Source organism: Pan troglodytes, chromosome 11 (genome assembly GCF_028858775.2).
Source record: "Pan troglodytes isolate AG18354 chromosome 11, NHGRI_mPanTro3-v2.0_pri, whole genome shotgun sequence".
Lineage (NCBI taxonomy): Eukaryota > Metazoa > Chordata > Mammalia > Primates > Hominidae > Pan > Pan troglodytes.
The window spans coordinates 41,562,766-41,590,527 of NC_072409.2; the positions used below are offsets into that span (position 1 = coordinate 41,562,766).

Here is a 27,762-nt window from a genome sequence, read left to right on the forward strand (position 1 = left end):
GCTTGTAACATAACTCGTTCAAGACTCCTGTGCATTAATGAGCGAATCTGTATTTGAACATGTTCACATGAACAGATTGGAAGAGACGATAAATTTATCATGAGCAATCCCTTTAGGATTGGTTTTAGGAACTTACTGATCCTGTATTCATCTTGGGCATTTGTCTGTTGTATTTGCTGTCACAGAATGTCTTTTAATCCCAAATACACTTCTACAGATCCATCCAATACAAGTCCCTAGTCGTGATCTTTGGAATGAAGTAATACATTTCAAAGAACATTAGAAGGAAGGACTATGGCAGGAGAGATGGAATTGGTCCTTCAGAGGACTGGGATGAAGATGAGAAATGAACCAGCATTAGGACAGCCTTAGTCTCAATACATTTGCCTAACATAAGTTCAAAGGGCACAGTTGTGTGCACAAAGTATCCTTGATGACATCATAACTCAGAATTCAGTAAAACAGCTCATCAGGTCCCTCACAGGGGATGTGCTAGGGTGGTGGCCACTCTTGAGACTCTGTGCCCAGTGATGAAAAATAGTATGAAGGTTGTTTAAAAACGAAAAATAGAATTACCATACTATTCAACAATCTTACTTCTCAGTATATAACCTGAAGAATTAAAGGCAGGATCTCAAAAAGATATTTGCACACCCATGTTTATTGCAGCATTATTCACAATAGCCAAGAGATAAAAGCAATCCAAATGACTTTGGTGGATGAAAGGATAAAATATGGTGTATATATGTGTATTTGTGTAAATATATGTAAAGACTAAGCAGCCTTCAGAAAGAAGGAAAACATGTCACATGCTAGATAGAACATGGGTGAACCTCAGGAACATTATGCTAAGTGAAATAAGCCAATCACAAAAAGACAGATTTTTTTTTTTCATATGAAATATTTAAAGTAGTCAAAATCACAGTAGTGGTTGCCAAGAGCTGGGAGTGGGAGTGGTGGTGGTGGGATTAGTGTTTAATATGTACAGAACTTTAGTTTTGGAAGATGAAAAATTTCTAAAGATTAAGAAGTAAGAATATACTTAACGTGTTAAGTATATTCACAATGATGTAAACATACTTAACATTACTAAACTGTATACTTTAAAATGTTTTAAATGATTTTTTAAAAAAGCAGCAGCATAGGAATAAATCTTCATGACCTAGCACTAGTTCATGATTTCTTAAATATGACACCAAAAGCACAAGTAACAAAAGAACACATAGATAAATTGGACGTCATCCAAAGTAAAAAAGTTTTGTGCTTCAAAGAATACTGTCAAGAAAGTAAATGATGGCCAGGTGCGGTGGCTCAGGCCTGTAATCCCAGAATTTGGGGAGGCCGAGGCAGGCGGATCACGATTTCAGGAGTTCGAGACCAGCCTGGCCAACATGGCAAAACCCTGTCTCTACTAAAAATACAAAAATTAGCCGGGCGTGGTGACACATGCCTGTAATCCCAGCTACTGGGGAGGCTGAGGCAGGAGAATCCTTGAAACCAAAGGCAGAGGTTGCAGTAAGCCGAGATCACGCCACTGCACTCCAGCCTGGGCAAAGGAGTGAAACTCTGTCTCAAAAGAAAAAGAGGCTGGGCACAGTGGCTCACGCCTGTAATCTCAGCACTTTGGGAGGCTGAGACAGGTGGATCACGAGGTCAGGAGATCAAGACCATCCTGGCTAACATGGTGAAACCCTGTCCCTACTAAAAATACAAAAAAAAAATTAGCCAGGTGTGGTGGCACGCACCTGTAGTCCCAGCTACTCGAGAGGCTGAGGCAGGAGAATGGCGTGAACCCGGGAGGTGGGGCTTGCAGTGAGCCAAGATCGCACCACTGCACTCCAGCCTGGGCAACAGAGCAAGACTCTGTCTCAAGAAGAAAAAAGAAAGGACAACCCATGGAATGGGAGACTATTTCTGCAAATTATATCCTGTAAAGGATTTAAAAATATATATATATTTTTTCTTTTTCTTTATATATATTATATATATAATATATAATATATAATATATAACATATATAATATATATAATATATAATATATAACATATATAATATATATAATATATAATATATAACATATATTATATATATTATATATAATATATAATTATATATAATATATATGTAATTATATATATATTACATATATATATAATTCACAGTAGCCAAAAAGTGAAAACAACCCAAATGTTCATCACCTGATGAATGAATAAGTTTCAGGATATCCACCAATGGAATATTATTCAGCAATAAAAAGGTTTGATGTAATGATAGATGCTAAAAACATGGATGAACCTTGGAAATATTTAAAGTAAAATAAGACAGGTGTGAAAGACATATATTGTATGATTCCATTCATATGCAAGTCCAGAGCATGTAAAGCTATATAGAAAGTCAGTTCGTGGTTATGTAGGCCTAGGATGTAGATCGGTGAGGGGCAGGGGGGGTGATAGCTAAAGGACAAGGGTTTTTTTTTCTTCTTCATTTTTTGAGATGGAGTCTCACTCTGTCACCCAGGCTGGAGTGCAGCTGCACAATCTCGGCTCACTGCAACCTCTGCCTCTCCAGTTCAAGCGATTCTCCTGCTTCAGCCTCTCATGTAGCTGCGATCACATGTGTGCCGCCATGCCCAGCTGATTTTTGTATTTTTAGTAGAGGCGGGGTTTCACCATGTTGGCCAGGCTGGTCTCAAACGCTTCACCTCAAGTGATTCACTCACCTCGGCCTCCCAAAGTGTTGGGATTACAGGCGTGAGCCACTGCACCCAGCCTAGGGGTTTTCTTTTTGAGGTGATAAAAATGTTCTAAAGTTTATAGTGATGATGCTTGCAAATTCTATAAGTAGACTTAATGCAGTGATGGTTGCAAATTCTATAAATATATTTAATGTGGTGATGGTTGCAAATTCTATGAAAAACCCAAATTGTACAATTTCAATGAGTGAAAGCATGCTATGTGAATGTCTTCATAAAGGTTTTATTTAAAAAATGAGCAAACGGTAGAATGTTAACATGGCCCACGTCTATGTGGTGTCTATATTGGTTTCTATTATATGTTTTCTATGTGGTTGAAACATTCCTAATAAAATGTGCATAGTTTTTTAAAAAAGAAAACACATCAGTGGACGTGAATGCAGGATGTCTTATGAATGCTCACACAGAAGCTCCCATTCCTGAGGAATGCAGGGAAAAGCAGAAGATGGAGTAGGAGTTGGCATGGCCCAGCTAGCTCAGATGACACACGATGGTCCCAGTGGCATGACTTGGTTTGTGTGATTTGTGCTTTGGGGTTTTATTTTGGCACATTATAAAGGAGTAAAGCCTGTATACAGTCAGTTTCTGTCTATTCTAATGAAGGGCAAGGGGATGAAGGGATTTACCTTGACTAACCATCCACTTACATTGATTAGGAATCTTGTGATCCTATCGTCACCCGTGAGATTTCTATGTTGTTTGTGTTTAATGTCAGAGAATATCTTTTAATCGCTCATACAGTTTATGCAAATACCGTATACGTGATAAACGTCCCTACAACATGATCTTTGGAATGAACTAAGACAAAGGAAATTCTGAGGAAGGACCATGGCATGAGAGGTGGAATTCATCCTTCCGAGGACTGAGATGAGGACGGAAAATGAACCATCGGTAAATACAACCTGAGTCCGGATACATTTGCCTAAAATGAGCTCAAAGGGCACACGTGTGCAGACAAAGCATGCTCAATGACATCATAACTCAGAATTCAGTAAAACCCAGCGTATCAGCTCCCTCACAGGGGATGTGCCAGGGTGGGGGCCACTGTTGAGAGTCTGCACCCAGTAATGGTCAGGGACTCAGTGACAATGACTCTGGCAGCCCTGGCCGGGTATCAGCCAATTGGCCAGGAGGGGGCAGCCTGGCCCAGATCCCCCAAACCAGGTGACTCTCACTAACATTGCCCAGGGCACCAAGACCTGAAGGACATCATGGGATGCTGAAGTTAGAATCAAAGTGCAGCTACAAAAGGGCAGCCACCTGGAGCAAGTCCATCCTGGTAGCTGTCAGAAAGCACTGCATGTTTACTAACGGGGGCCGGCCTTGCTCACATTGTCAGATGTAGTTTCTCAGGAGGCCATGGCTTCTTCAGGGATCTGTCGTCCAGTGGTGAAGGGAGTGGTTTCTGGAGGCAAACCTGCCCGGGGCCGCCCCAACTGCACTGGCTCCCAGAGAGTGACCTGGCTGCATGAGCAGGGAGGCCAAACCCACCGAGAGCCTCAGCATACCCCCAGCACCTGCTGTGAGCAAGCTGCTTGGCTTCCCCAAGTGTGAATATGACGATGTCATGGGTGTTTACAGATTCCCTTGCACTGTGTCCCACAGCAGTCCTGGTTCACGTGTGATACACTGCACTTGGCGTGGAGGTGTGCTGAGAGTCGTAAAGAGCCGAGCCTTTCTTCATTCTTTCCCATGGCTCTGATACAGTTTCCAGATACCAGTCAGGAAGGAAGTTCCTGAGATGATAGACCTTGTCCTAGTCACATAGGGCTGCTAGGACAAAGTGTCCTAGACTTGGTGGGTGGGGGAGGCGGTGCGTATTAAGAAACAAAATGTATTTGTCAGTCTGGAGGCTGGAAGTCCAACGTTAGGGTCACAGCAAGGTGAGGTTCTGGTGAGGGCTCTCTTCCTGGCTTGCAGATGGCTGCCTTCTCACTGTGTCCTCATGTCAGGGAGAGAGAGAGAGCGCTGGGATCTCTGCTTCTTACCATGGCCCTAATCCCATCATTAGGGCCCCACCCTCATGTTCTCTTCTAACCCTGAATAACTCCCAAAGGCCCCATCTCCAAATACCATCACGTTAGGAGTTAGGGCTTCAACACAGGAACTGGAGGTGGGGGGGACACATGTTAAGTCCATCAGAGCCCCCCAGTCAGCCCCACTGTGCCCATTTAGGGGCAGATTGTAGGGCTCAGGCGGGACACAGAGGTGGAGGAAGCATAGGTTCTGCCTCTTGGAAATGGCTCAGCCAAAACAAGGACAGGGACAGTGGGGCAGAAAACAGCTAGTGGGGTAAACCAGCAGAAGCCCCGAGGTGTCACTAAACCAAGGTATCACTTTCACACTTAGGTGAGGAAGTTGGCTGAGCACCCAAACACGCCAGAGTACAGACCACATTCCCTTCAAACATGGCTCACTTAACATTCCTAAACCCTGCAAAGGGGAGGTGTTACCTTGTCTCCTGAGGATGGCCCTGAATGTAGAGGAGTCACGGGAGCTGCCCACATCACCCACCAGTGACTCTTCACTCCCCACATTTTCCCCAAGGGCCTGTTGTGCCCTCAGCTGGGGAAGCCCTGCCGAGATAAACTCTCCTTCCCAAAGGCGAAAGCGGGTGGCAGGCCTCTGACACTGCCCACATGGAGCAGAAGGGATGGGGCAGAGAGGCATCTGTCTGGCTGACTGCTGTGTTCTGTGGGCAGATGGGACCAGAGAGAACCCAAACATGGCTCCCTTTGTCACTTGGCAGAGGGACCAGGCCGCCATATACCAGAGAGCTTTGCCCCATCAGCTTCTGCTGCTGGGCCAACTCCCAGCACCATGACCACAGCTCTGCATGCAGGCAGTGCTGGGACCAGTGCTCTGGCAGTCACAGTGGTCCTGAGCCAACAAGGGCCCTGAGGAGGAATCAGAACTCAGACTGTGGAGAAGAAGGTGTTGGCCAGGAGGGAACCAGGGCAGGTGCTGGGTCCTGTCCATGCTGGGATCTGAGATTCTGAGAGGTGGGTTAGGGGTAAGGGGGCAGAGGTCGGCCACATGGGGTGAGGGGAGTTCAGCAGAGATGGGGAGGACAGGACAACCTGGGAAAAAGCAGAGTATCCTCCCCAGCCTCAGTCCCTCTCCTGATGCAGTCCTCATCTCACTCATAGACTCCAGAAGTCTCCCTTCAGTGAACACCTGGCCCCCGACTCTCAGGGCACTTCCCAGACGGCCAGTGCCGCATCCCAGGCAGCCCCTGCTCTGCCCTTGGGGTCTGTGCCTGGCAGAAGGGCGACTGAGCCTCGGCCCCTCTCGGCCTGGGCCCCAGCTTCCCCTGGCCCTGGGACCAGCAGACACACCCACCTTGCGCCTGGCAGGCTGGTCATGCTTGTTCCCGTTGGTGATGGTGTGTTGGGAGGGAACTGTTTTAGATGCCAATGTAAATCTGTGTCTACATCAATTCCACATGAGTTCAGTCATCATATGGGAAGGGAATCATAGCTGTGGGGGGGGCTCCATGCAAGACCCTGAGGGCCCCTGAGGCCATTCCATGTGGCCACAGCAAGGAGCATCTGCTTCAGCCAGTTGGACAAGACTCTCTCCTGCCCAGAAACAGGCAGAGGGACTTCCCCTGCTCTGCACCCCTCATCATATCCCAAACACACTCATGTGGACGGTCACCTCAACGTCTCCCCTCAGCCCAGTGCCCGTGCTCTTCCTGATGAGGGTTAAGCAGGAGCGGCCGCCTCTCCCCATGTCCATGTTGCAGGCAGCTGCCTTCTCCTCAGCTCCCACCGAGCAGAACAAAAGCCAGCCAGCTCTCTCCATCCCAGGATTTTCCAGGGATACTGATAATGATGGGAGGCCCCGAGAAGCCTCCCTAAAGCAGGCGGGGCCTTGTGAGTGGGTGGTGGGAGGGATCAGGGCTTCCTCAGCATCTGTCAGTCCCCGGAGCATCTGAAGGGGCCCCCTATACCAGGAGGAAAGAGTGGGGCCAGCCCCTGTGGGTTCCCAGTGCCTGGCCTCTCCCAGTTCCTCAGCCCTGAGGCCTCACAGACACCCTCCACAAAGCAGCACAACGCCAAGGGCAGAGGCAGCAGCCCTCAGAGCATTTTCCAAAACAACTACATTTATTCACATTTACACAGAAGGCCCCCAAGGCACTGCTTCCCACCCCCCAGGCCCTCCCTTCTCGCCCTCCCCATTCAGCCACTCTCTCCCTCCCCTACCTTCCTCCCTTCCTGCCCTCCCCGTTCAGCCACCTTCTCCCTCCCCTCCCTCCCCTCCTTCCCCTACTCTCCAAAGCTAAGGCCCAGCAAGATCAGCACTGGAGGAGAAGCAGCCTTTGCTTTGGGGCACCGGGTGCCATGAGGGTCCGAGAGTTCAGACCCCCACCTTTGGGGACTGGCATCAGAGAGTCTGCCCCATGGCGGCCCCTACTGGCTACAATGCCGCTTCTTCTTCCTCCTGGAGGCCAAGGGGTCACCCTTTCTCTTTTGAGACTGTGAGGGGCCACCCAGCCCCCAAGCCAGGGATTGCTCCCCAGAGACCCTGAGCCCAGGCCCTGGGTGCGGTGTCTTTTCAGCAGGGGATGGGCTTCCAAAGAGAGGTTGCTTCTTGGACTTGCTGGTGGGAGAGGGTGCTGGGCTGAGGCCTCTTTTCTGAGCAGATGGAGACTGAAGAGCTCCCTGGGATCCTCGCCCTCCTGGGCTGAGAAGGCCCGAGGAAGGGACAGGGCTCTGGGACAGCCTCCAGGGCCTCAGCCTGTGGTGGGAACCCACGACATAGACCATGCCAGGGAGTTCCGTCTCCTCACTTGACCCCTTAGCCAGCCTGTGTGACTCCTTGACAGGAGAGTCTCCAGGGAGACCCAAGGCATCCTTGGTCCCCAGGCCGGGGCAGGTGGGTCTGTGGTCCTGGGGAGGAGAGGTTGGCCGGACAGCCTTCAGCCTGGGGGAATCCTGACATCCCAAAAGCACAGCAGGGTCTTTGGACCTGGCCATGCCAGTGCGCACTCTGCCCTGTCCCTGAGGGTCCTGGGCAGCCGTCTGGGGTGGGGAGGTTTCCACGCTGACCCTTTGTTGGGGGTCAGGGACCTCTCTCGCTGCTTCTTGGCCAGCTGCAAACTTAGAAGGACTTGAGTCCAACCGGGCCGTGCCATGTCGAGGGGCTGCCCTCCCGCACTGTTTCTCCTTCGAGGACAGGAGGCGCTTCTCCACTAGCTGCGGAAGGAAAGGGGGCACTTACTGGCGCTGCCCCAGGTGTGAGCAGGGCCCAGAATGGTGGAGACCAGGGCACTTGGGTGGGAGGCAGGGAAGCCTGAGGCAGCTGGGCTTCGTGTCAAAGAGAGAGGGTGTGGCTCTGCCGGGCATCCCGTTGGGCCTCACTGCAGCTTGCATCCTGACTCCCCTCCCTGGCTCCTCTCCATCCTACTCCCTCTGAACCTGCATCTTCCCACCCCGGAGTGGCTCCCCAAGAAGCTGAGCATCCCCAGCAGGGTGGGCTTAGACAATCGGGTGGGCCTTGTGTGCCGGGTCCCTCCTGCCCCTGGAGTACCTGGGTTCCCCTCCCTCCGCTGCTCTACCTGGTCAAGGGTGAGTCCTTCCTCCTGCTCCAGCTCCTGGCTTAGGGCCAAGAAATCCATCTGTGGATCTGGGGAAAGCAATTCTTCCAGGAATCGGGGGTGAATGACGGCCTCCACCTGGAAACAGAAGGAAGAAGGTGTGAACTTCCTGGGGAGGGAGTAACCTGGAGCCAAGGACACCCGGAGGAGATGCAGAAAGCGGGGAGGGCCCCATTCCCACCCTCCTGGGGCTGTTTCATATCATGGCGACCACCAGCTACACGCACAGACCACAGACCTCGTAGCATACACACATACAGACAGAGACACACAAACCACACACAGACACACAGACCCATGTACAACACAGGAAAAGACAGACACAGGTAACATACACACTCCACACTCACACCCACACAGACACACAAAGACACAGTAACAAATCACAGACACAAACACACAGCAACACACAGACACACACAGTCACATACACAGACACTCAAATCCATGGAAATACACATACTACTGAGTAGCTAAGGAACAGAGCTTAATTCCAAGGACCTGGAAGTGCCACCCCCTGGAATCCTATAGACCACAGCACTCCAGGCAAGCCCACCTTGGTGACAAAGTCTTCCTGGGAACACAGCTTGTCAATGTAGCTCAGGAGGCCCGGGTCTGAGGTCATCCCGTCCTCTTCCTGCGGCTGCTCCACTTTGCCCTTTTCCCGTTGTCCCTCAGGCTCCCCTGTGTCCCCAGGGTGAGACCCCAGCAGCTCCTCCATGATGTCCACATACTCCTGCACCACTTCAGGGGGGATCTCCTCAGGGACCTTGGTCTCCGCTGGCCTCTGGGGCCTGGGTGGTGGCAGGTGGGCCTTGGTCTCTGCTGGCCTCTGGGGCCTGGGTGGTGGCAGGTGGGCCTTGGTCTCCGCTGGCCTCTGGGGCCTGGGTGGTGGCAGGTGGGCCTTGGTCTCCGCTGGCCTCTGGGGCCTGGGTGGTGGCAGGTGGGCCTTGGTCTCCGCTGGCCTCTGGGGCCTGGGTGGTGGCAGGCAGGCAGTTGGGGCCTTGGGGCCATCCTTGCTGGGAAGGTACACTGAGGCAGAGAGGGAGGAGGATGGGTGTGGTGAGGGCCGCTCCTCCTGCCTGCACCACACAGGGGAGGGCAGGGCTTGGGGATGTGAAGTGGGTCCCAGCTGGGTCAGGACCACTTGAACCACAGCGCCCCGGAGGAGACGCCGCAGGAGGGGCACATCTGAGACAGCATCGCTTGGGAGGAAGTTTGGAGCCACCGATATGCCGTGTACTCTCCCCGCTCATCCCTGCTTCCTGGGCAGAGCATACGTGGAGTTTTGGACAGGCAAGGGGAGAGAGTAAGTAGGAAACTTGACCCGGTCAATACCCTGCTTCGTGATCACGGGCCACCCATGAAGTAGGTATTGACCTGGTCAATACCCAACATACACTCCCGGAAGCTGTCCTGTTGGAGGGAGCAAATCCCCCTCTTGAAGGGAAGCATGGGGTGTGGGGACAGTGGCCTCCCTTGGCCCCTTTGGCCTTTGCCATGGCTCCTGTGGGAATGTGGGAAGCTGTACCTGGCTGCTTGACCACCTCAGGGGCAGGGGGTCCTCGAGGTTCAAGCCTCGGCGGGGCTGGAGGAGGCAGGCTCTGGGGCCCCTTCATCCACTGCGATTTCTGAATCTGCATCTCCTCCTCAGCCTCAAACTCCAGGAACCTGGGGGTGAAGGAGGCCCAGGCTGTGCTGAGAGGGTCCAGGCCCCCTCCCCCCAGGACCAGGCAGCAGCCGAGGGCCGGGTTGGGAGGGAGTGCCTCCAGCAGGCTGTCCAGGCCCTCACTGGGACCCATACCCCAGTCCCAGGAGGGAGCTGCTCCCAGAGTTCTGGGCTCACCCTCCCTCACCCGGCCCCTGCAGAGCCCATGGCATCAGTGGGGCCTCCTGACTCAAGTCAGGGCCACGAGGTCCAGGAGGGTCCCGGGAACCCCTCCTCCAGGTATCAGCTGGCCGGGGGTGGGGTTGATGGCAGAAGGCGTCAGGGATGATGCCCAGATGCAGGAGTCCTGAGGCTGGGACTGTGGGCCCCTGAAGGATAACCCAGGGACACAAGGCCCGGGAGACCCCTGGTCAGGAGGAAGCAAAAGCTGAGCCCAGAGGACAGGGCCCGTTTCCCCTGAGGCTGCTGTCTGTCTGTCTTTACGGACGGTTCTGCCCAGGATCAAAGGCAGTCAGGCCAGAGAGGGGTCTCATGGTGTCCCAGGTACAGGTCTCCCCTGACCCAACTCCCTGGCCAGGCTGGGATGGGAGAAAACCGACTTCTGGCCACTGCTGTGAGGAGCCTGCCCCCCACTCTGTCTTTAGTCACTAGCGCCCCTTCTCCCCATCCCCACAGCTGGAGGAGACCCCCTTTGGGCTGCGATGCTGGCTGCTCCCGCCATGACCCCCAGTGTCAAGGCAGCGGTTGGCCCCAGGCCAGGCAGGGGGTGCTTCCCAAGAGGGCGGGACAGAGACCCCAGAGCACTCTAGGTGGCAGGAGCAGCTTCCTGAGGGAGCCAGGGGCCCAGGGCGTCCTGTGTTTGTCCACACCCTCCTCATGCTCCACGCTGAGAAGCCACCACGGCCACCGGGCCTCTGTCATTCACTCTCACCCCGCCACACGGGTCCTGCCCCCAGGACCCCAGACTCACTTTTCCGCCATCTCGTAGAAGATCATCCGGTCAAAGTTGCTCGTGTGCTGCCATTCCCGCATGGCCCGCCACAGTCCCTCCTCCAGCGTCATGGTGGGCTTCCGCCGGGCCAGGGATCGGAGAACTGGGCTGTAAACCAGTGCAGTCAGTCCCAGTCTGTAAGCCCACCCTCCATCCCGAGCCCACCTGGTCCCAACACCTGGCTCCTGTCCTCCCCACACTTGTCCTGCCATCTGTCCCTGTCCTGTTCTCCCCCATGTGGGCTCCTCAGCCTCCAGGACACACCCCCAAGATCCAACATCAACAGAAGCCACTGAGTGGCCTCTCCGACTGCCCCTCAAGTCCTCGGTGTTATGATGTTGACAAGTGAACTCAGTGCTATGGGTGGAACATGTGTGTCCCCAACATTCCTGTGCTGAAGCCCTCAGTGCCAGTGTGTCAGTATTTGGAGGCAATCGGGGTTAGAGCAGGTCATGAGCGTGGGTCCCAGTCATGGAATCCGAACTCTGATAAGGGCAGGAGGAGACACCAGGGCTCTTGCTCTCAGCCACAAGAGCACACAGTCAGAGGCAGCTCTCTCCAGCCAGGAAGAGGGCCCTGACCAGACACCCAATCCGCTGTCACCTTGATCTGGGACTTCTGGCCTCTGGAACTGGGAGACATGAATGTGTCTTGATAAAGCACCCAGTCTATGGGATTCGTTACGGCAGAGCCTGAGCTGACTGAGACAACATGCACACAGAATGACCTGGGAGCGAGGGTTAAAGTGCAGGTTCCTGGGCCACAGGACTGAGCATTTAACCAGCTTCCTGGGGACTCTGGAGCAAGGCAGCCCCTGGGGACACAGCCTCAGGGTCCTGGAGCTTGAGGAGCAGGAGCACACGTCCAGAACCAAAGCAGAGCGGTGTCCAAGCCACTGCAAGCAGCCAGGCACAGCTTCCCACATTCCCACAGGAGCCAAGGCAAAGGCCTGTGAGCCCGGGGCGGCTACACTCCAAGAATCAGGGTCCCCAGTGCACCGGGACTCCGCTCCAAGGGGGGATGCAACCAGTTCCAGGGTGTGGGGGCAGCGAGACTGTTGGGGAGGAAGATGGGGCCGCCTTCACCTACACCCCAGGCAGGGGACTCCCCTAGGGGAACGGCCAGTGTGTTGCACGGTGGATATGCTCAAGCTCCTGTTTGCTCATCAGCGGGAAACACAGGGTCACAGAGGTGCCGCGGGGTGCAGAGAGGCAGGGACTGGGAATGAAACCACAAACTCTCCCAGATGCTGATGTTGCTGCCTCACAGTCACCACAGTCCACGGCTCTGGGCTGCTGGGCTCGTGGTGCACTCAGAGCTATCACTGGAGCCCGTGGCTTTGGGGAGCACTCTCCTAGATGGCCTAGTCCTGATAATGGTAGTAATGGGGACAGTAATCATAATTGCTGTCATGTAATATGTCATAGTGTGTGCCAGGCACTGTGCTACGTATGTCATATGTGAGCTCAAGTCATCTCTTTGCCATCCTCTGAATGAAGCACCATTGTCCTTTTTTCTAGGGGGGACTGACGGTGAAGATGCAAATACCTGCCCAGCATCGACCCTAGTGCGGGTCCCAAGACCATCCCCCTGTGCAGGCTCCACCACCGCTGTGCTAACTGGACCGCGGCAGAAGAGTGTGGGTGTGTGCCAGGTTTCTGCTGGGCCCTGCAGCTCCTCCCCCCAGCCCCATGTGATGTGCCCCTGGCCATTGACACTCAGTTCGAGGGAAGGCACTGGGGTGTACACTCAAAGACCTAAACCCAGGGTGGGTGCGGTGGCTCACGTCTGCAATCCCAGCACTTTGGGAGGCTGAGGCGGGTCGATCACAAGGCCAGGAGTTCAAGACCAGCCTGCTTAACATAGTGAAACCCCGTCTCTACTAAAAAATACAAAAAAATTAGCCGGGCATGGTGGCGGGCGCCTGTAATCTCAGGTACTTGGGAGGCTGAGGCAGGAGAATCGCTTGAACCCAGGAGGCAGAGGTTGCGGTGAGCCAAGATCGCACCATTGCACTCCAGCCTGGGTGACAGTGCGAGACTCCATCTCAAACAAACAAACAAAAAAGACCTAAACCCAAACCGTGGCTCACGTCACACCAAGAACCCTCTCTGACCTGGGTCTTCTGTAAACATGGTTGTGAAAATTATTGAAAGTAAAAGCCGGGCACGGTGGCTCATGCCTGCAATCGCAGCACTTTGGGAGGCCGAGGCGGGAGAATCACCAGGGCAGGAGATTGAGAGCATCCTGGCTAACATGGTGAAACCCCGTCTCTACTAAAAATACAAAAAAATTAGCCGGGCATGGTGGCGGGCACCTGTAGTCCCAGCTACTCGGGAGCCTGAGGCAGGAGAATGACGTGAACCTGGGAGGTAGAGCTTGCAGTGAGCCGAGATTGCGCCACTGCTCTCCACCCTGGGCGACAGAGTGAGACTCCATCTCAAAAAAAAAAAAAAGAAAAGAAAAGAAAGTAAGTATTGGGGCGGGGCATGATGGCTCATGCCTGTAATCTCAGCACTTTGAGAGGCTGAGGCGGGCAGATCACCTGAGGTCGGGAGTTCAAGACCAGCCTGACCAACATGGAGAAACCCCATCTCTACGAATACAAAATTAGCCAGGCATGGTGGCACATGCCTGTAATCCCAACTACTCAGGAAGCTGAGGCAGCAGAATCACTTGAACCCGGGAGGCGGAGGTTGTGATGAGCTGAGATCGCGCCATTGCACTCCAGCCTGAGCAACAAGAGTGAAAGTCCATCTCAAAAAAAAAAAAAAAAAAATTAAGGATTGGCTGGACTCACGGGACAGTGACAGGCAGTTGACATGAGGCCCCTGACAGTCTGTCCTGAGCCGCAGCCAGATTAATGTTGCTGAAAATGTACCTTCCCATAGCACAACCCATCACCCTTACAACCACCCTGCAAGCTCCCCTGAACAGTGTGACCTCCTGTCCATCCAGCAGCCTCTTTATGAGTGAGCTGCAGGACAAGCTCCGGCACCCCAAGGACACTCACATGAGGAAGCAGGAAAGCGCTTCAGTGTCAGGACTCTGGGGAAGGTGCCTCCGGGCCAGGGGCTTGTAGTGCTGCCAGAGTCGGAAGTTCTCATAGACACTCTTGGGTTTACAGGAGTCGTCCGGCGGGGCCTTGGCCTGGGAGGGAGCCAGGCTGCCCTCTCCATGAGCCCCTCGTGGCCATGGCCCAGCGTTCCCTGGGGACACGATGGGGGCCACCTGGGCAGCCGGTGGTGGTGGTGGAAGAGGAAGGCCATGGGACCAGCCTCCCTCACAGGCCTGGGTGCCCCCAACCACCTGGGCAGATGTAACGGGCACCCCAGGAGCAGCTGCCAGGAGTAGGGGAGGTGGACACATGACACCTCCACAGAGGGTGCCTGGAGCCTGCCAGACGAGGGGGGCCTGAGTTAGGATCAAGGTCTGTGCCTGAGGGGGCTTCACAGGCCCCACTTCTGTCCTTATCTGGACAAAGACGTTGGAAGCCCCGGCCCCACTCAGGCCGCGGCCATCCTGTCCTGCCACTAGAGGGGTGCTGGGGAAGGCAGAGGGCACCAGAGGGCCGGCTGGAGGAACCACTGCAGTCACGAGGGGCGGCCTGTGTGCTGGGCCGGGAGCGGGTGTGGCAAAGGGCAGAGCCGTGAACACAGACAGGGAGGTGCCAGGGTTCACGGTCACGCCGGGTCCCAGCACTGGGTATGCTGTGGAGACAAAGGAAAGAGGTGAATGAGCTGGGGTCTCCAGGTCCACACTAGTCACTGGGGAATCAGGGGAGTCCCAACAGCTGAGGGCATGTGACAGGGAAACTGCAGCTTGCAAGTGTCCCTGAGTGTGCATCAGATGCTCTGTTCCTCCACGGCAGAGTCGCTCCACTAGAGAGCCTGGCGCCAGTCACCAAGACTCCCTGACCCTTGTCTGCCAAGAAGAAACAGCCAAGCCTTTGCTGTCTCTGAGGGTCTCCCTTGGGTGTCCCTGGCAGACTGCACCAGCCTCACAGGCATCTCCCAAGCCATGGGTCAGGGATGAGTCTCTCGGTGGCTTGGTGGCTCTCAGTGTGCTCAGCAGCAGGTGAGGGGCCTACCCCAGGGCAGTGCTCGGCATTCAGAAGGCCAGAAGGCCGACAGGAAACCAGAAGTTTCCGAATATTATGGCCCCATCTCCTCTTCAGTCTTCCTTTCCCTGAAGCTCTTGTAAACCCCTTTCTTTCCTAGCTCAACACAACAAAAGAAAACCACTGGATAGGCCGGGCGTGCTGGTTCATGCCTGTCATCCCAGCACTTTGGGAGGCCCAGGCGGGTGGATCACCTGAGGTCAGGAGTTGAAGACTAGTCTGGCCAACGTGGTGAAACCCCGTCTCTACTAAAATACAAAAATTAGCTGATGGTGCGTGCCTGTAATCCCACCTACTCAGGAGGCTGAGACAGGAGAATTGCTTGAACCGAGGAGGCAGAGGCTGCAGTGAGCCGAGATCGTGCCACTTCATTCCAGCCCGGGTGACAGAGTGAGACTCCGTCTCAAAAAAAAAAAAAAAAAAGAAAACCACTGGATGGAAACTCGCCCAAGCCAGCGCCCTAGGAACCCTGAAGATAACCCATAACACATCACGCCCAGCATGCAAGTGATTGTCCTGGCACCACCCACACAAGTGTTAAATAGGGGTCAGATTCAGGCCACCCATTCCTCAGTGCTCAGTGGTCCCAGCTGCCACTCAGGAAGCTCAGTTCCCAGGGAGCAGATCTGAGAAGCAGTGGTGGAGTCCCCTGAGATATTGTCATTGTGTAGCCAGCAACAGCTGCACATGACTAGAACACAGCCAGCAAATGGTGAGCAGCAGGGCTATCAGGGGAGGTGTCTAGGGATTTTCTTTTTTTTCTTTTTTTCTTTTTTTTTTGAGACGGAGTCTCGCTCTGTCACCCAGGCTGCAGTGCAGTGGTGCGATCTCAGCTCACTGCAACCTCTGCCTCCCAGGTTCAAGCACTTCTCCTGCCTCAGCCTCCTGAGTAGCTGGGATTACAGGCGCCCGCCACCATGCCCAGCTAATTTTTGTATTTTTAGTAGAGACGGGGGTTTCACCATATTGGTCAGGCTGGTCTTGAACTCCTGACCTCGTGATCCACATGCCTTGGTCTCCCAAAGTGCTGGGATTACAGGCGTGAGCCACTGCGCCCGGCCAGGGATTTTCACAGCTGCTAGCCATGTTACACTAAATAGTGGGACAGGGAGCCCATCTCTGGTCCTTCTCCTTTGAGCTCCCAGTAACTGAACATAGGGACCAACGAAGAACCAGGGGTTCTTGGGCCACAGGCCAGGTGAGGCAAAGTTGTCTGGAACTCATCCCTGTTCACTAGGACCTCATGCAGTCTCTAGTCAAGGGGAATAAGGGATACAGCACATGCACCTCATCAGTCAGGACACACATCCTCATTTGAATAATAATAATAATAATAGGACTGTCTTCCTATTTGTGCGCTACTCTCCTTCCTCTACTGAAAAGGAAACCAGCCTTTTCAGACCCTTCCACTGAGAACCAGCAAGAATCCACACCTGTCGCCCGTTCATGAGGTAGTATAAATGGAACAGGAGCAAATTCTTCACCTCCACAGTAACACAAAGTACAGAGGACGGGCCATGAGTTAGCTGACGAGAGGAAGTGGGTCTGAAGACCTGAGCTTCCACCAAAGGGCAAACAATTCAGAACAACTCAGGAAACCCAGGCCCTGTGTTGCCTGAACTTCCCCATTCTGCCCCCACCCCTGTTAAATCAAAGCCAACAGCTACCTGAACTGATGGAGAAGCCATCTCTGGGGAGGAAGCTGAGAGGCTCTGGGCTGTGGCAGTTACAGTGGCCCCCAGCCTTGCCCACCCAGAGGCTGTCACTACATGCTCTGTCACAGCCAACCCACCCAACAGTTTTCTGGCTGAGACCACTTCTCCCCACTCCTCTCTAAGAACTAGAAAACTCCAGTCCAAATCCCTCTAAACACTATGGAAGGGCACCTTCCAGGTGCCTGAAGACATGGCACAGGGCTCAGGCTTGCCCATCATTCTCCCTGGGCCACCAGCACAACACGATCCCACCACTCCCTACAAACACAATGACGTGACCTGTCCCCCTCTAGAAAGGATCAACTCATCCTCTCCATCCTTTCCACTACACGGTGTATTCCCCCAGGCATCTTGGTCCGCCTCTATGGAGCCCTCCTCCCTAACCACAGACTCAGGGTGCCATGGCCATCCCCAGGTGTGATGTCCTTGGGGACATCCAGTGCTCCCTCCCTCAACATCAGCCCTATAAGCTGTCCCCAGGGACAGTTCAAATTTGAATTCCCAAGGAGTTGAGGCAAGGCAGGCTCGGATAATGCCCCATCCCTACAGGCTCACCTCCATTTGAAGCCATCCCCTCAGGCTGGGCACTGACCACCACTGTCTGGCAGCTTCCGCAATGAAAAAAGTCAAGGGCAGGACCCAGAGAGTGACCTGACTCAGCAGATCCTCCTGAGTCCAAGTGGAGCAGGGATAATTTGCATATAAACAGGTTTGGAACACAGGACCCCAGACATTCTGCAGAGGGGGAGGGGCAGTGGGCAGCCGGGCTTGGCGGGGGTGGGGGACATTCTGTGAAGGGCTCTGGCCAGTAGGCAAGAACCTGAGGTTCCCTTCCAACTGGACGGCAGCAACACAGACAGTGTGCGCCTCTTTAGGCAACTTTTAAATTGTCCTTCTGACTCACAGCAAAAGCTTCTACCTGATGTCCCCTTTACTTCCATTCTTTATCAACAGACCTACTTTTGTGCCAATCAACCCATGCTTCTTCCCACTTTGGCTCTTTCCCACTCTTGATGAATTTCAACAGGGGCCACACTTACTTAACAAAATTCAGAACACGTTTTCAGTCTGAGAAACACAGGGGTTCTTAGGAAGGCAGGGGGACTGAGTGTTTGAAATCAGAATGGCCTCAGCTGATCCAGGCTATTAGGTGGCTGTGTGCTCATCATTGTTTAGGAAGCAGTCCTTGTGCCCCCAGGTCATGTATGTTGCTGGAATCTGTCCACACCAGTAGGCCAGCCTTACTTCCCGTCCCCTTTCTTAGGAAGACTCAGTCCAGGAAAGAGTGGCTATGTGACCTACAGCACCGAGACCAGAAATCCTTTCATTTTGTTTCCCAGCATATTGTGCTGGTGTTAAATGTTTATTTTGTATCTTTTACATGATTTTAACTTAACTAAGCAATACTTTTGCATGGTTCCAAATTCAAATTGTGCACAGTGGAATAGGCAATGACCAGCCTTCCTCCCACCTCTTTTCTCTGGCCACCACATTTTCTTTCCTGGAGGAAATAGGTGTTATCTGATTCTTTTTCATCTTTCCAGAGATATATTATGCAATCAAAAGCATAATGAAGCTATTTTTGCTGTCTAAAAATATTTTCAGTTTTTTGGGGGTAAAAATTAATATATTAATATGTTCTAGTATTCTTCTGATATTTGCAGTGACTGTATTTGTCCCAGTAATGTGGTTCCTCTCTTTATTTCTGTAGGTAAATTGCTAGAATGAGATGTTGGACTGTTTTTTAAAATTAAAAATACATGAAAGAACATAGTGGCCAGATTTAGCAAGTATGAATAAAGAATACCAAGTGGAATTTGAATTGAAGATAAACAGTGAATTAGTTTTTACTATAATTATGATCCATATGACATTTAGAGTACACTTTTACAAAAAAAAATCTGTCCTTTATCTGTGCTATTCACATTTCACTGGGATCTTGCACTTTATCTGGTAACTCTTCCCAAAAAAGTGTAACATATTAGGCAATTATTGTTAACTCTCCACTGTGAGAGTGCGAACTTGCAGTAAGGAGACTCAAGTGTGAATCTTGGCTGCACCACAAAAAGATTCTGCACCACAACCATTGCAGAAAACAATAGCAGGCTGATTTGATGAAAGGAAGTCAGGAGTAGCCATTATACCGTTCTCAGCTTCCAGGTTTAGTGGCAGTACGCACAGTTTTAAGGGACAGGAGAGCAGAACACCGTCTTTTTCTTTCCTGACATAAAGTGGCTTACAATTCCTAGAACTCTGGTTTCTCCAGGAGTTAGAAATCCACAACCCACGTCCATTCTGAGACAAGCAAGGATGCTAACCACCAATGTCCCATCCCCATTCTCATGCATCCCCTCGCATGTGTGAATCCTGGCTGGAGTCTCTCAGCTCGTTGCTGTCCTCATCTTCATCACAAGTGTCATCACATGTGGTTCTCAGCATGGGAATTATTGTAGCCTGTCTTTAAAAAAATCTTCATTCTCATTTTCACACAGAGAATTGCTGTTTATCAGCGTCAAAATGACAGGAAAGAGCACTCATGTTCTGTGTTGTGAACAAGGGGAGTGTTAGGAAACTGGTCAGAGGAGATGAGGAGTGAGTACTCAGAGCACAGCAAGAAAATCTGAGACACAGATGTCACTCCCTGCTGGGCAGCAGTCTTTTGCACTGATGGGTGGGTGTTGGGGAAGGGAAGAGGCCTTCAGCCGGACCAGTGCACACTGTGAACATTCACTGAAACACACCCTGTTGGCACTTAAGAAGCATTTGCCCCTTTCGAAGACATTTGGACTCAAGAAGGCAGAGTTGCAGAAAACGTGACAGGGGCCACACTGCAGGGGCAGGCAGTGGATTGCAAGTCTCAAGCCCAGGGTTCTCCCCTCCTCGCCTGGGTTGTGTGAAAAAGTCATTTCCTAACTCCTGTCCAATATCCTCATGAGTTCTCGGTTTTGTCCCAACAATAAAACTGAATGGTCCAGCGAGCATTTCTATGAAATGCCTCCACAGTGGCCACTGGGAGGGGAGTGACCTCCACACAGTGACTGCCTGTCTGGATGCTCCCAGGCCTTTTGTCCTCCGAGACAGAGTTGCCTCCTTACATGCAGCCCTCTTCTGCTGTGCAACTCTACCTCGATCTTAGCTGAGAAGATCAACGGAGAGCAATTCAAGCAAAATCATGGTAAACTTACCAAAACCAAACCAAACAAACAGTAAATGCTTTGGAGATCTTTCTGAGGACTCGATCTTTTATCATGGGGCAAAAACTTAAATGATTTTCAATCAGTAACTTCATCTAAGAGGGATGTTGAGGCAAAATATCACACTCAGGCACTGAAGAAGGGCAGAATTCTTGTTTGCTTCCTCCCTTGTCAAGTTGGTCAGTCAATGCTTTCTCAAGATGCTCACACATGGCTTTGATACAGGATTTGAATGAGTCTTTTTCTGAGCCACTGATACAAAAAGTATATTGTGGAAGTGTCTTGTTTCAATTCTGCAATCGCTTCTGTATGTGTTTGAAGTCCTAGACCCCAGGAGGAGAGACAATCAAATTAGCCAAAGGTAATTTGTGAAGACTGGCCATAGAAGGTGGTGGCTAAAAGTCCTCTGGCCCCTGCTCTCTGAGCATGCCCACAGAAAGTCCTGGGCCACACTGACTGCTGAGAAACATCATCTCAGGGCTTGGATCCCCTGTTCAGAGGACAGATGCTCTTCCACCCAATCACTGAACAGTAGAGGAATGGCGGCTCCATGCTGTGTCTGGCAGAGCTCTCAGTCTCTGCACTTGAGGCCCTAGGCCGTCATAGACGTGAAGGCTCTTCAGTGTCATCATGTGGAGACAGACGGTAGGAATCCTGCAAATGAGCAGAAAGGATCTGATGATGAAAGTGTTCTGAAGCTACTACAGACTCAAGTCAGTGAGTTGCTTCTGTACTAGGTTTTTTTTTTTTTTTTTTGAGATGGAGTCTTGCTCCCACCTTGAAGTGCAGTGGTGTGATCTCCTCTCACTGCAGCCTCCGCCTCCTGGGTTCAAGCAATTCTGCCTCAGCCTCCCAAGTAACTGGGACTACAAGTGCACGCCACCACGCCTGGCTAATTTTTGTATTTTTGGTAGAGACGGGATTGCACCATATTGGCCAGGCTGGTCTCGAACCCCCGACCTCAGGTGATCTACCCGCCTCGGCCTCCAAAAGTGCTGGGATTACAGGCGTGAGCCACCGCGCCCGGTCAGACTCTCTCGTTTCTAGGAGGGACGGTCTTGGAGGCTCCAAGGAGAAGGCGTCGCCTGGCCCCAGGAAGCACCCAGGTGCAGCGTCCCTCCATTTCCCCATCTCCTGCGGGGCCCTCCCAGGGTGGGCTCCAGGCCTGCCCCGCTCGCCTGCGCAGGAGCCTCGAGGTGGGCGGGGTTCCAGCGCGCAGCTGGCCGCCCTCAACCGCTCCCAGCATCGGTTGCCGGTGGTTCGGGGCAGGGAGACGACGCAGCGCGAGCGGAAAGGGCGGTTACCCAACGGCCTTAGCTCTCATGGCGTCCTCCGTGGTGTTACCTAAAAATAAAGTTATTTGTGATTAGAAGGTAATCGCCTCCTGGTCATGCTTCCGCTGGTCACCAGTGTCTGCGGGGCGACCCCATCCTTGTGGCCAGAGAGGGCCTGTGGCTGCGCTCAAGGCGGGAGCGGTCCTTAGTGGGGCCCTGCGGGACGCCCAGGCCGTGCTCCTTTCCCTTGCTCGCCTGGCCTTGAAGTGAAGGGGGAGGTTTAACAATGCAGTGGGAACCCCAAAGTTTGTCTCGGCCGTGCTGCTCACATTCCAAACAATGCAAAAGGTTGAGGAAAACCTCAGCAGTTGAAACCGTGATGCATTTCAGCAAAGAAGTAGCTCCTGTCCTCGTAAAATCAGTGAAGTTCTCACGGACGACCTCATTGAGTGAGTTGTGAAGCTTGTTGCCTTAATCAGAATGATCAGCCAGCATGCATGCTCTAATACGCTCGTTTGTCAATGATACGAGCAGCTGCAAAGTGGAAGAACAGGCCTTTACTCATAGTCTGTTCACAACTTGTTCCACAAGTTGGTTGTGGAAGCAAGAGTGTGGCCAAAGTCAAGAAAAGCTTCTATGAGAATCGCTTACTTATGTGGAATTTAAATAAAAAGTAGTGTATATTATTATTCGTAAATTGTAGACTACACATGTATTATATCTAAAATTTACTGCACACACGTGTGCGTCTTGGGCAGTTGGTCAGTGTGTGTACTTGAGAATGTGAGAAAGATTTGTTTTGCATTTTGGGGGGTGTGAGATTTGTGGGGGTGGCTGTGTGTATGTGAAAATGTGTTTATATGAATGCTTAGTTTGGAATTTGTTGCGTATTTAATTCGTGAGAATCTAATATGTATTCACCTGTGTGGGTTGGTGGTGTCTGTGTGGAGATTGCAGATTAAAGAAGGTCATAATTGGGCTGGGCATGGTGGCTCATGCCTGTAATCCCAGCACTTTGGGAGGCTGAGGTGGGCGGATCACTTCAGGTCAGGAGTTCAAGACCAGCCTGGCCAACTTGGCGAAACGCCATCTGTACTAAAAATACAAAAATTAGCCAGGCGTGGTGGCATGCACTTGTAGTCCCAGCTACTCGGGAGGCTGAGGCAGGAGAATTGCTTGAACCCGGGAGGCGGAGGCTGCAGTGAGAGGAGATCACGCCACTGCACTTCAAGGTAGGAGCGAGACTGCATCTCAAAAAAAAAGAAAAAAGAAAAGTAAAGAAGGTCATTCATAACTATTCATAACTGCTTTTGTGAGAGTGTGTAGGTGTGAGTGTTTATATTTGGAGGATATGAGGTGTAATATGTGTATACAAGAAGAATTGGGGTTCGATATTTGTGATTTGGGTTGTGAAGATGTATTTTCCATAAGTTTTCTGAAATGAATGTTAGGGATTTGTATTTGTCTAATGTTTGGCAGATCTGGAAGAATTATCTTGTTGTGCATGTGGGCAATAATAGAGAAAGTGCTTGTGTCTATTTTTGTGGATGTACACTGTGGTTTACATATTTGGGGAATGTAGGAAGACCATTTGTGTGCTTAGGATATGTTGCATCATTGTGTGTGTTTCTTTTCACGATTTTCAGGGGTTGTGTATGGCCATTTCAATGTGTGAGGGCAGATCCATGACTATTGGGGGACTGGTAGAATGAATGTGTGCAGTTGTGAGGTGGACTTTGTATGATTCCGTGTCTTGGAAAATGGAGGAGTTATTTCTGTGTGAGCATTTAGAGGTGTGATTACATATGTGCAGGTATTGTGGGACTGGATGTGTATTTGGGGATATGAGGTGGCATGTTTGCATATTTGTGGCGTGTTAGTTAATTGCAGGTATATTTAGGGCATGTAGGGAACTCCATGAGTATCGAGTGTGTGTGTGTGTTCAAGGGCATGGCAGTTTGGATGAATGTTTTGTGGAGCTTTGTGCTTGTATTTTTCAGTAAGTGGTTATTAGGGTTATATATTCTGGGAATGTAGTATATGTGTCTCTGATAGAGAGATGGGGTTCTGTGTTTATACAGGAGAGTGAGAGAATTGAATTTATATGTATTAGAGGTATGTGATACGGTTATTGGTTAGTACTTGGCGATGTGAGAGACACTCCCCTCGTTTACAAAGCAGTGCCCAGCTGGTTTGTGCGAGTGGAGAATATGGTGGACCAGTTCCTAAGGAACAATGACCTATGCTACCGGTGAGCAGTAAGATGTGTTTCTTCATAATGTCTTTTGTCATGTGGTTAGTGTGGTTTACACTTCCCCCAAGTTATAATTTTTTTTTTTTTTTTTTTTTTGAGACGGAGTCTTGCTCTGTCGCCCAGGCTGGAGTGCAGTGGCGCGATCTCGGCTCACTGCAAGCTCCGCCTCCCGGGTTCACGCCATTCTCCTGCTTCAGCCTCCTGAGTAGCTGGGACTACAGGCACCTGCCACCAGGCCCGGCTATTTTTTTGGATTTTTTTAGTAGAGACGAGGTTTCACCGTGTTATCCAGGATGGTCTCGATCTCTTGACCTCGTGATCCGCTTGCCTCGGCCTCCCAAAGTGCTGGGATTACAGGCGTGAGCCACCGGGCCCGGCCCCAAGTTATAATTTTAATAGCCATCTTTTATTGTGTATTATAATACACCATGTTGGCCAGGCTGGTCTTCAGCTCCTGATCTCAAGTGATCTGCCTGCCTCGGCCTCCCAAAGTGCTGGGATTACAGGCGTGAGCCACCGTGCCTGGCCTTCTTTAGATAATTTGAACCAGTTTATAACAAAAATTTTAAAATAGACTACAACAAAGTAGAAGACAGACCACGACATAGAAAGTAGAATGAAGTTAAAATTCTGGGCTAATACAATTATGCTGGCTAAACATCGTTAGAAGCAACAAGGTATAACAGAGAATGTAGATTTTGAAGTCAAACACATTTGTTCACCCCTTCCTTACTGTATAATGTTGAGCAAGTTGCTTAATTTCTGAGATGTAACATCCTCCTCCACAAAATGATGTAACAATTATGTTGTAGAGTGTTGTGAGAATTAAATAAAATGACATTATGTGTATTCTGGATGATACTTAATCTATTTTCTTTCCTTTAAGCTGTTATTTGAGATAAAAGGGAGACAGAATTATGCAAATTTTGTTGGTGAATATAGGCTTTGTTTCCGTGATTCTTGGAAGTGTGGTTCCTGGACCATCAGCATCAGCATCACCTGGGAAGCAGTTAAAAATGCAAATTATCAGCCGGGTGCAGTGGCTCACACCTGTAATCCCAGCACTTTGGGAGGCCGAGGCGGGTGGATCATGAGGCCAGGAGTTTGAGACCAGCCTAGTCAACATGGTGAAACCCCGTCTCTACTAAAAATACGAAAATTAGCTGGGCGTGGTGGTGGGCGCCTGTGATGCCAGCTAGTTGGGAGGCTGAGGCAGGAGAATTGCTTGAACCTGGGAGGCAGAGGTTGCAGTGAGCCAAGATTGTGCCACTGCACTCCAATCCAGCCTGGGTGACAGAGCGAGACTCCATCTAAAAAAAAAAATAGAGATGGGGTTTCACTATGTTGGCAAGGCTGGTCTCGAACTCCTGACCTCAAGTGATCTGCCCGCCTTGGCCTCCCAAAGTGCTGGGATTAGAGGTGTGAGCCACTGTGCCTGACAACAGACTTTAGTTTAAGATAAAGTTCTTTTTTTTGTTTGTGTTTTTGAGACGGAGTCTGGCTCTGTTGCCCATGCTAGAGTGTAGTGGCGTGATCTCGGCTCTCTGCAACCTCTGCCTCCCGGGTTCAAGCAATTCTCCTGCCTCAGCCTCCCGAGTAGCTGGGACTATAGGCATGTGCCACCATGTCTGGCTAATTTTTGTATTTTTAGTAGAGACAGGCTTTCACCGTGTCAGCCAGGATGGTCTCGATCTCCTGACCTCGTGATCTGCCCGCCTCAGCCTCCCAAAGTGCTGGGATTACATACAGGCGTGAGCCACCGCAACCGGCCAGAATAAAGTGATTTAAAAAAAAAAAAATTACTTTGGACCTTTAAAATAAGACCATACTATTAAAAAAAAAAAAAGTCCACACTCTTTTATGTTCAGCAAATTCATACTAAAATATTCCGTTTTTGTAGGATAAAGGCCAAGAAAACTTTACATATGCTACAAGTTTATTACATGTATTTACATGGCTCTTTCTTCCCTAGTTACTTAAACTTTCACATTATACAACTCTCCAAAGCAAGCTTCCTCTCCCCAAGGCAAGCTTTGCAGAAATGATGAGGTCGTATTACTATCAGAATAGCTTAGGCAGTGCCATAATATAAAAATGTTTTGTTTTGTTTTTGAGATAGAGTCTCGCTCTGTTGCCTGGGCTGGAGTGCAGTAGCGAGATCTTGGCTCACTGCAATCTCTGCCTCCTGGGTTCAAGCGATTCTCCTCCTTCAGCCTCCTGAGTAAGCTGGGATTACAGGCATGTGCCACTGTGCCTGGCTAATTTTTGTATTTTTAGTAGAGATGGGGTTTCATCATGTTGGTCAGGCTGGTCTCGAATTCCTGACCCTGGATCCGCCTGCCTCGGCCTCCCAAAGTGCTGGGATTACAGGCGTGAGCCACCGTGCCCAGCCATAAAAATGTATTTTGAAAGCTATTGAGTGACCGTTAAATGATGTTTTATTTTTTTTTAAATGGTTTTGGGCTGGGCGCGGTGGCTCACGCCTGTAATCCCAGCATTTTGGGAGGCCGAGGCGGGCGGATCATGAGGTCAGGAGATCGAAACCATCCTGGCTAACATGGTGAAACCCCGTCTCTACTAAAAATACAAAAAATTAGCCGGGCATGGTGGTGGGCGCCTGTAGTCCCAGCTACTCGGGAGGCTGAGGCAGGAGAATGGCATGAACCCGGGAGGCAGAGCTTGCAGAGAGCAGAGATTGTGCCCCTGCACTCCAGCCTGGGCGACCGAGGGAGACTCCATCTCAAAAAAAAAAAAAAAAAAAAAAAGGTTTTGGTGTATTTGTTGGCAGACACCTATCCACTGCATTTAGAGAAAGGGACATTGGGGTATACTCTGCCTCGTTCTAATAAACCCCAAGTGCCCTTTCCAGTTTCACCACTGTACAATTTACTAAAATGCAACTATTAGGAAAACTTCACATTTTCTTTTGGCAGTGCATCAGGTTGTTGGCATATTACTGGTTTGAGTGCTTCTAGTATACTGAACTTTCAAAAGTTTACCTACTTCTTAATCCTGTGTCTTAGCTAGATGTTTACAATCTGATTCACTTTCAGCAATCTATTATCCATGAATAATAATCTTATATTACTATTTTCCCCCAACATTCAATAGAAAAAGTTGATGCCCTTGCTAGTCCCCAAATCTAAACTTGAATGGTTTCACTTAAAAGTTACTCATTTGAGGCTGGGTGTAGTGGCGCATGCCTGTGATCTCAGCACTCTGGGAGGCCAAGGCAGGCGGATCACTTGAGGTCAGGAGTTTGAGACCAGTCTGGCCAACATGGTGAAACCCCGTCTCTACAAAAAATATAAAAATTAGCTGGGCGTAGTGGTGCACGCCTTTAATCCCAGCGACTCAGGAGGCTGAGGAAGGAGAATCGCCTGAACCCAGGAGGCAGAGGTTGCAGTGAGCCAAGATTGCACCACTGCACTTCTGTCTGGGTGACAGAGCAAGACTCTGTCTCAAAAAAAAAAAAACTCATTTGAGAACCCTTAATAGTTAGTACAATTATTAATTTAGTTACTTTAAGTTGCACTGATGCTATCATTACATCACAGTGCACCCAACACATAAAACAAATGAGATGAAGTCAATTTTATTTTTTATACTAATTAACAGTTCTACACTAATACATTAATCCCTTGGTGTATTTGTTTTAGACCAGTTGACAACTATCTGTAAACATAGCTAAATGTAAACATTAGTACTTTATCTTATTTTGTACCTGTACTTTAAGTAAGGTTTTAAGTTAAAATGTCATTATTGCCTTATCGGAAGAATTAAAGGAAACAGCTTGGTGGTTTGGGAAGAACACTTGGTGATGGAGGTTCACTACATTTGGCCCTGGCAAAGTTCTGATTAGCTTGAGATTTAAAAAGTAAGCTGGGACCTGAAAAGTTCAGAGTTCCAATTTTGATTTTTTGGAAAATTTTTGTTATTTCCCCCATCTTGCATGGCCTGCCCTGCAGCTGCTGATGAGTTATATCCCTGTCTTCTTTCTTTTTTCTTATGAAGAATCTTCATTGGGGGATTCTGACTCTTGGTCTATTAAGCTGTTGTTGATTCTACTAACATTTCTAGGTTGAGGGGCTGGAACGTTACACCTCTCTCTACCACTTGTCTTCAGTTTCTTTATCACTTGTCCTCTTTCTTAGTGTCAAGTTCAGGACAATAGGTGTTGCTTTCTGACA

At 50.5% G+C, this 27,762-nt stretch overlaps 2 protein-coding genes and 1 pseudogene across 18 annotated transcripts in view; 1 reads left to right on the plus strand and 2 right to left on the minus strand.

Annotated features, from left to right (window-relative positions):
- Positions 1–27,762, plus strand: part of LOC104007940 (major facilitator superfamily domain-containing 14C) — a 142,203-nt gene that overhangs the window by 68,538 nt on the left and 45,903 nt on the right. For 2 of the 17 annotated variants that reach the window (XR_010148906.1, XR_010148907.1), the window contains 2 exons: positions 3,495–3,644; positions 12,536–13,189. The exons of 4 other annotated variants lie outside the window; for them this stretch is intronic. Coding sequence is in view for 1 of the 13 variants with exons in the window: in XM_054658314.2 (XP_054514289.1) it covers positions 12,536–12,545 (10 nt within the window). In the remaining 12 variants the exon portion in view is untranslated. Of the gene's footprint in view, positions 1–2,518; positions 9,665–12,535; positions 13,190–15,235; positions 21,417–27,762 lie in introns of those variants that run through there. 11 more of the 17 variants (XR_010148909.1, XR_010148911.1, XR_010148903.1 and 8 more) reach the window with 10 other exon arrangements.
- On the minus strand, positions 7,169–17,791 carry LOC466297 (NUT family member 2F). Its single transcript, XM_016961265.4, is given in 8 exon segments — positions 7,169–7,954; positions 8,317–8,433; positions 8,912–9,387; positions 9,887–10,026; positions 10,995–11,123; positions 14,029–14,725; positions 17,406–17,538; positions 17,540–17,791. Coding segments are annotated over 8 exon segments (2,730 nt in total).
- Positions 21,411–27,707, minus strand: LOC107976727 (proline-rich nuclear receptor coactivator 2-like; annotated as a pseudogene).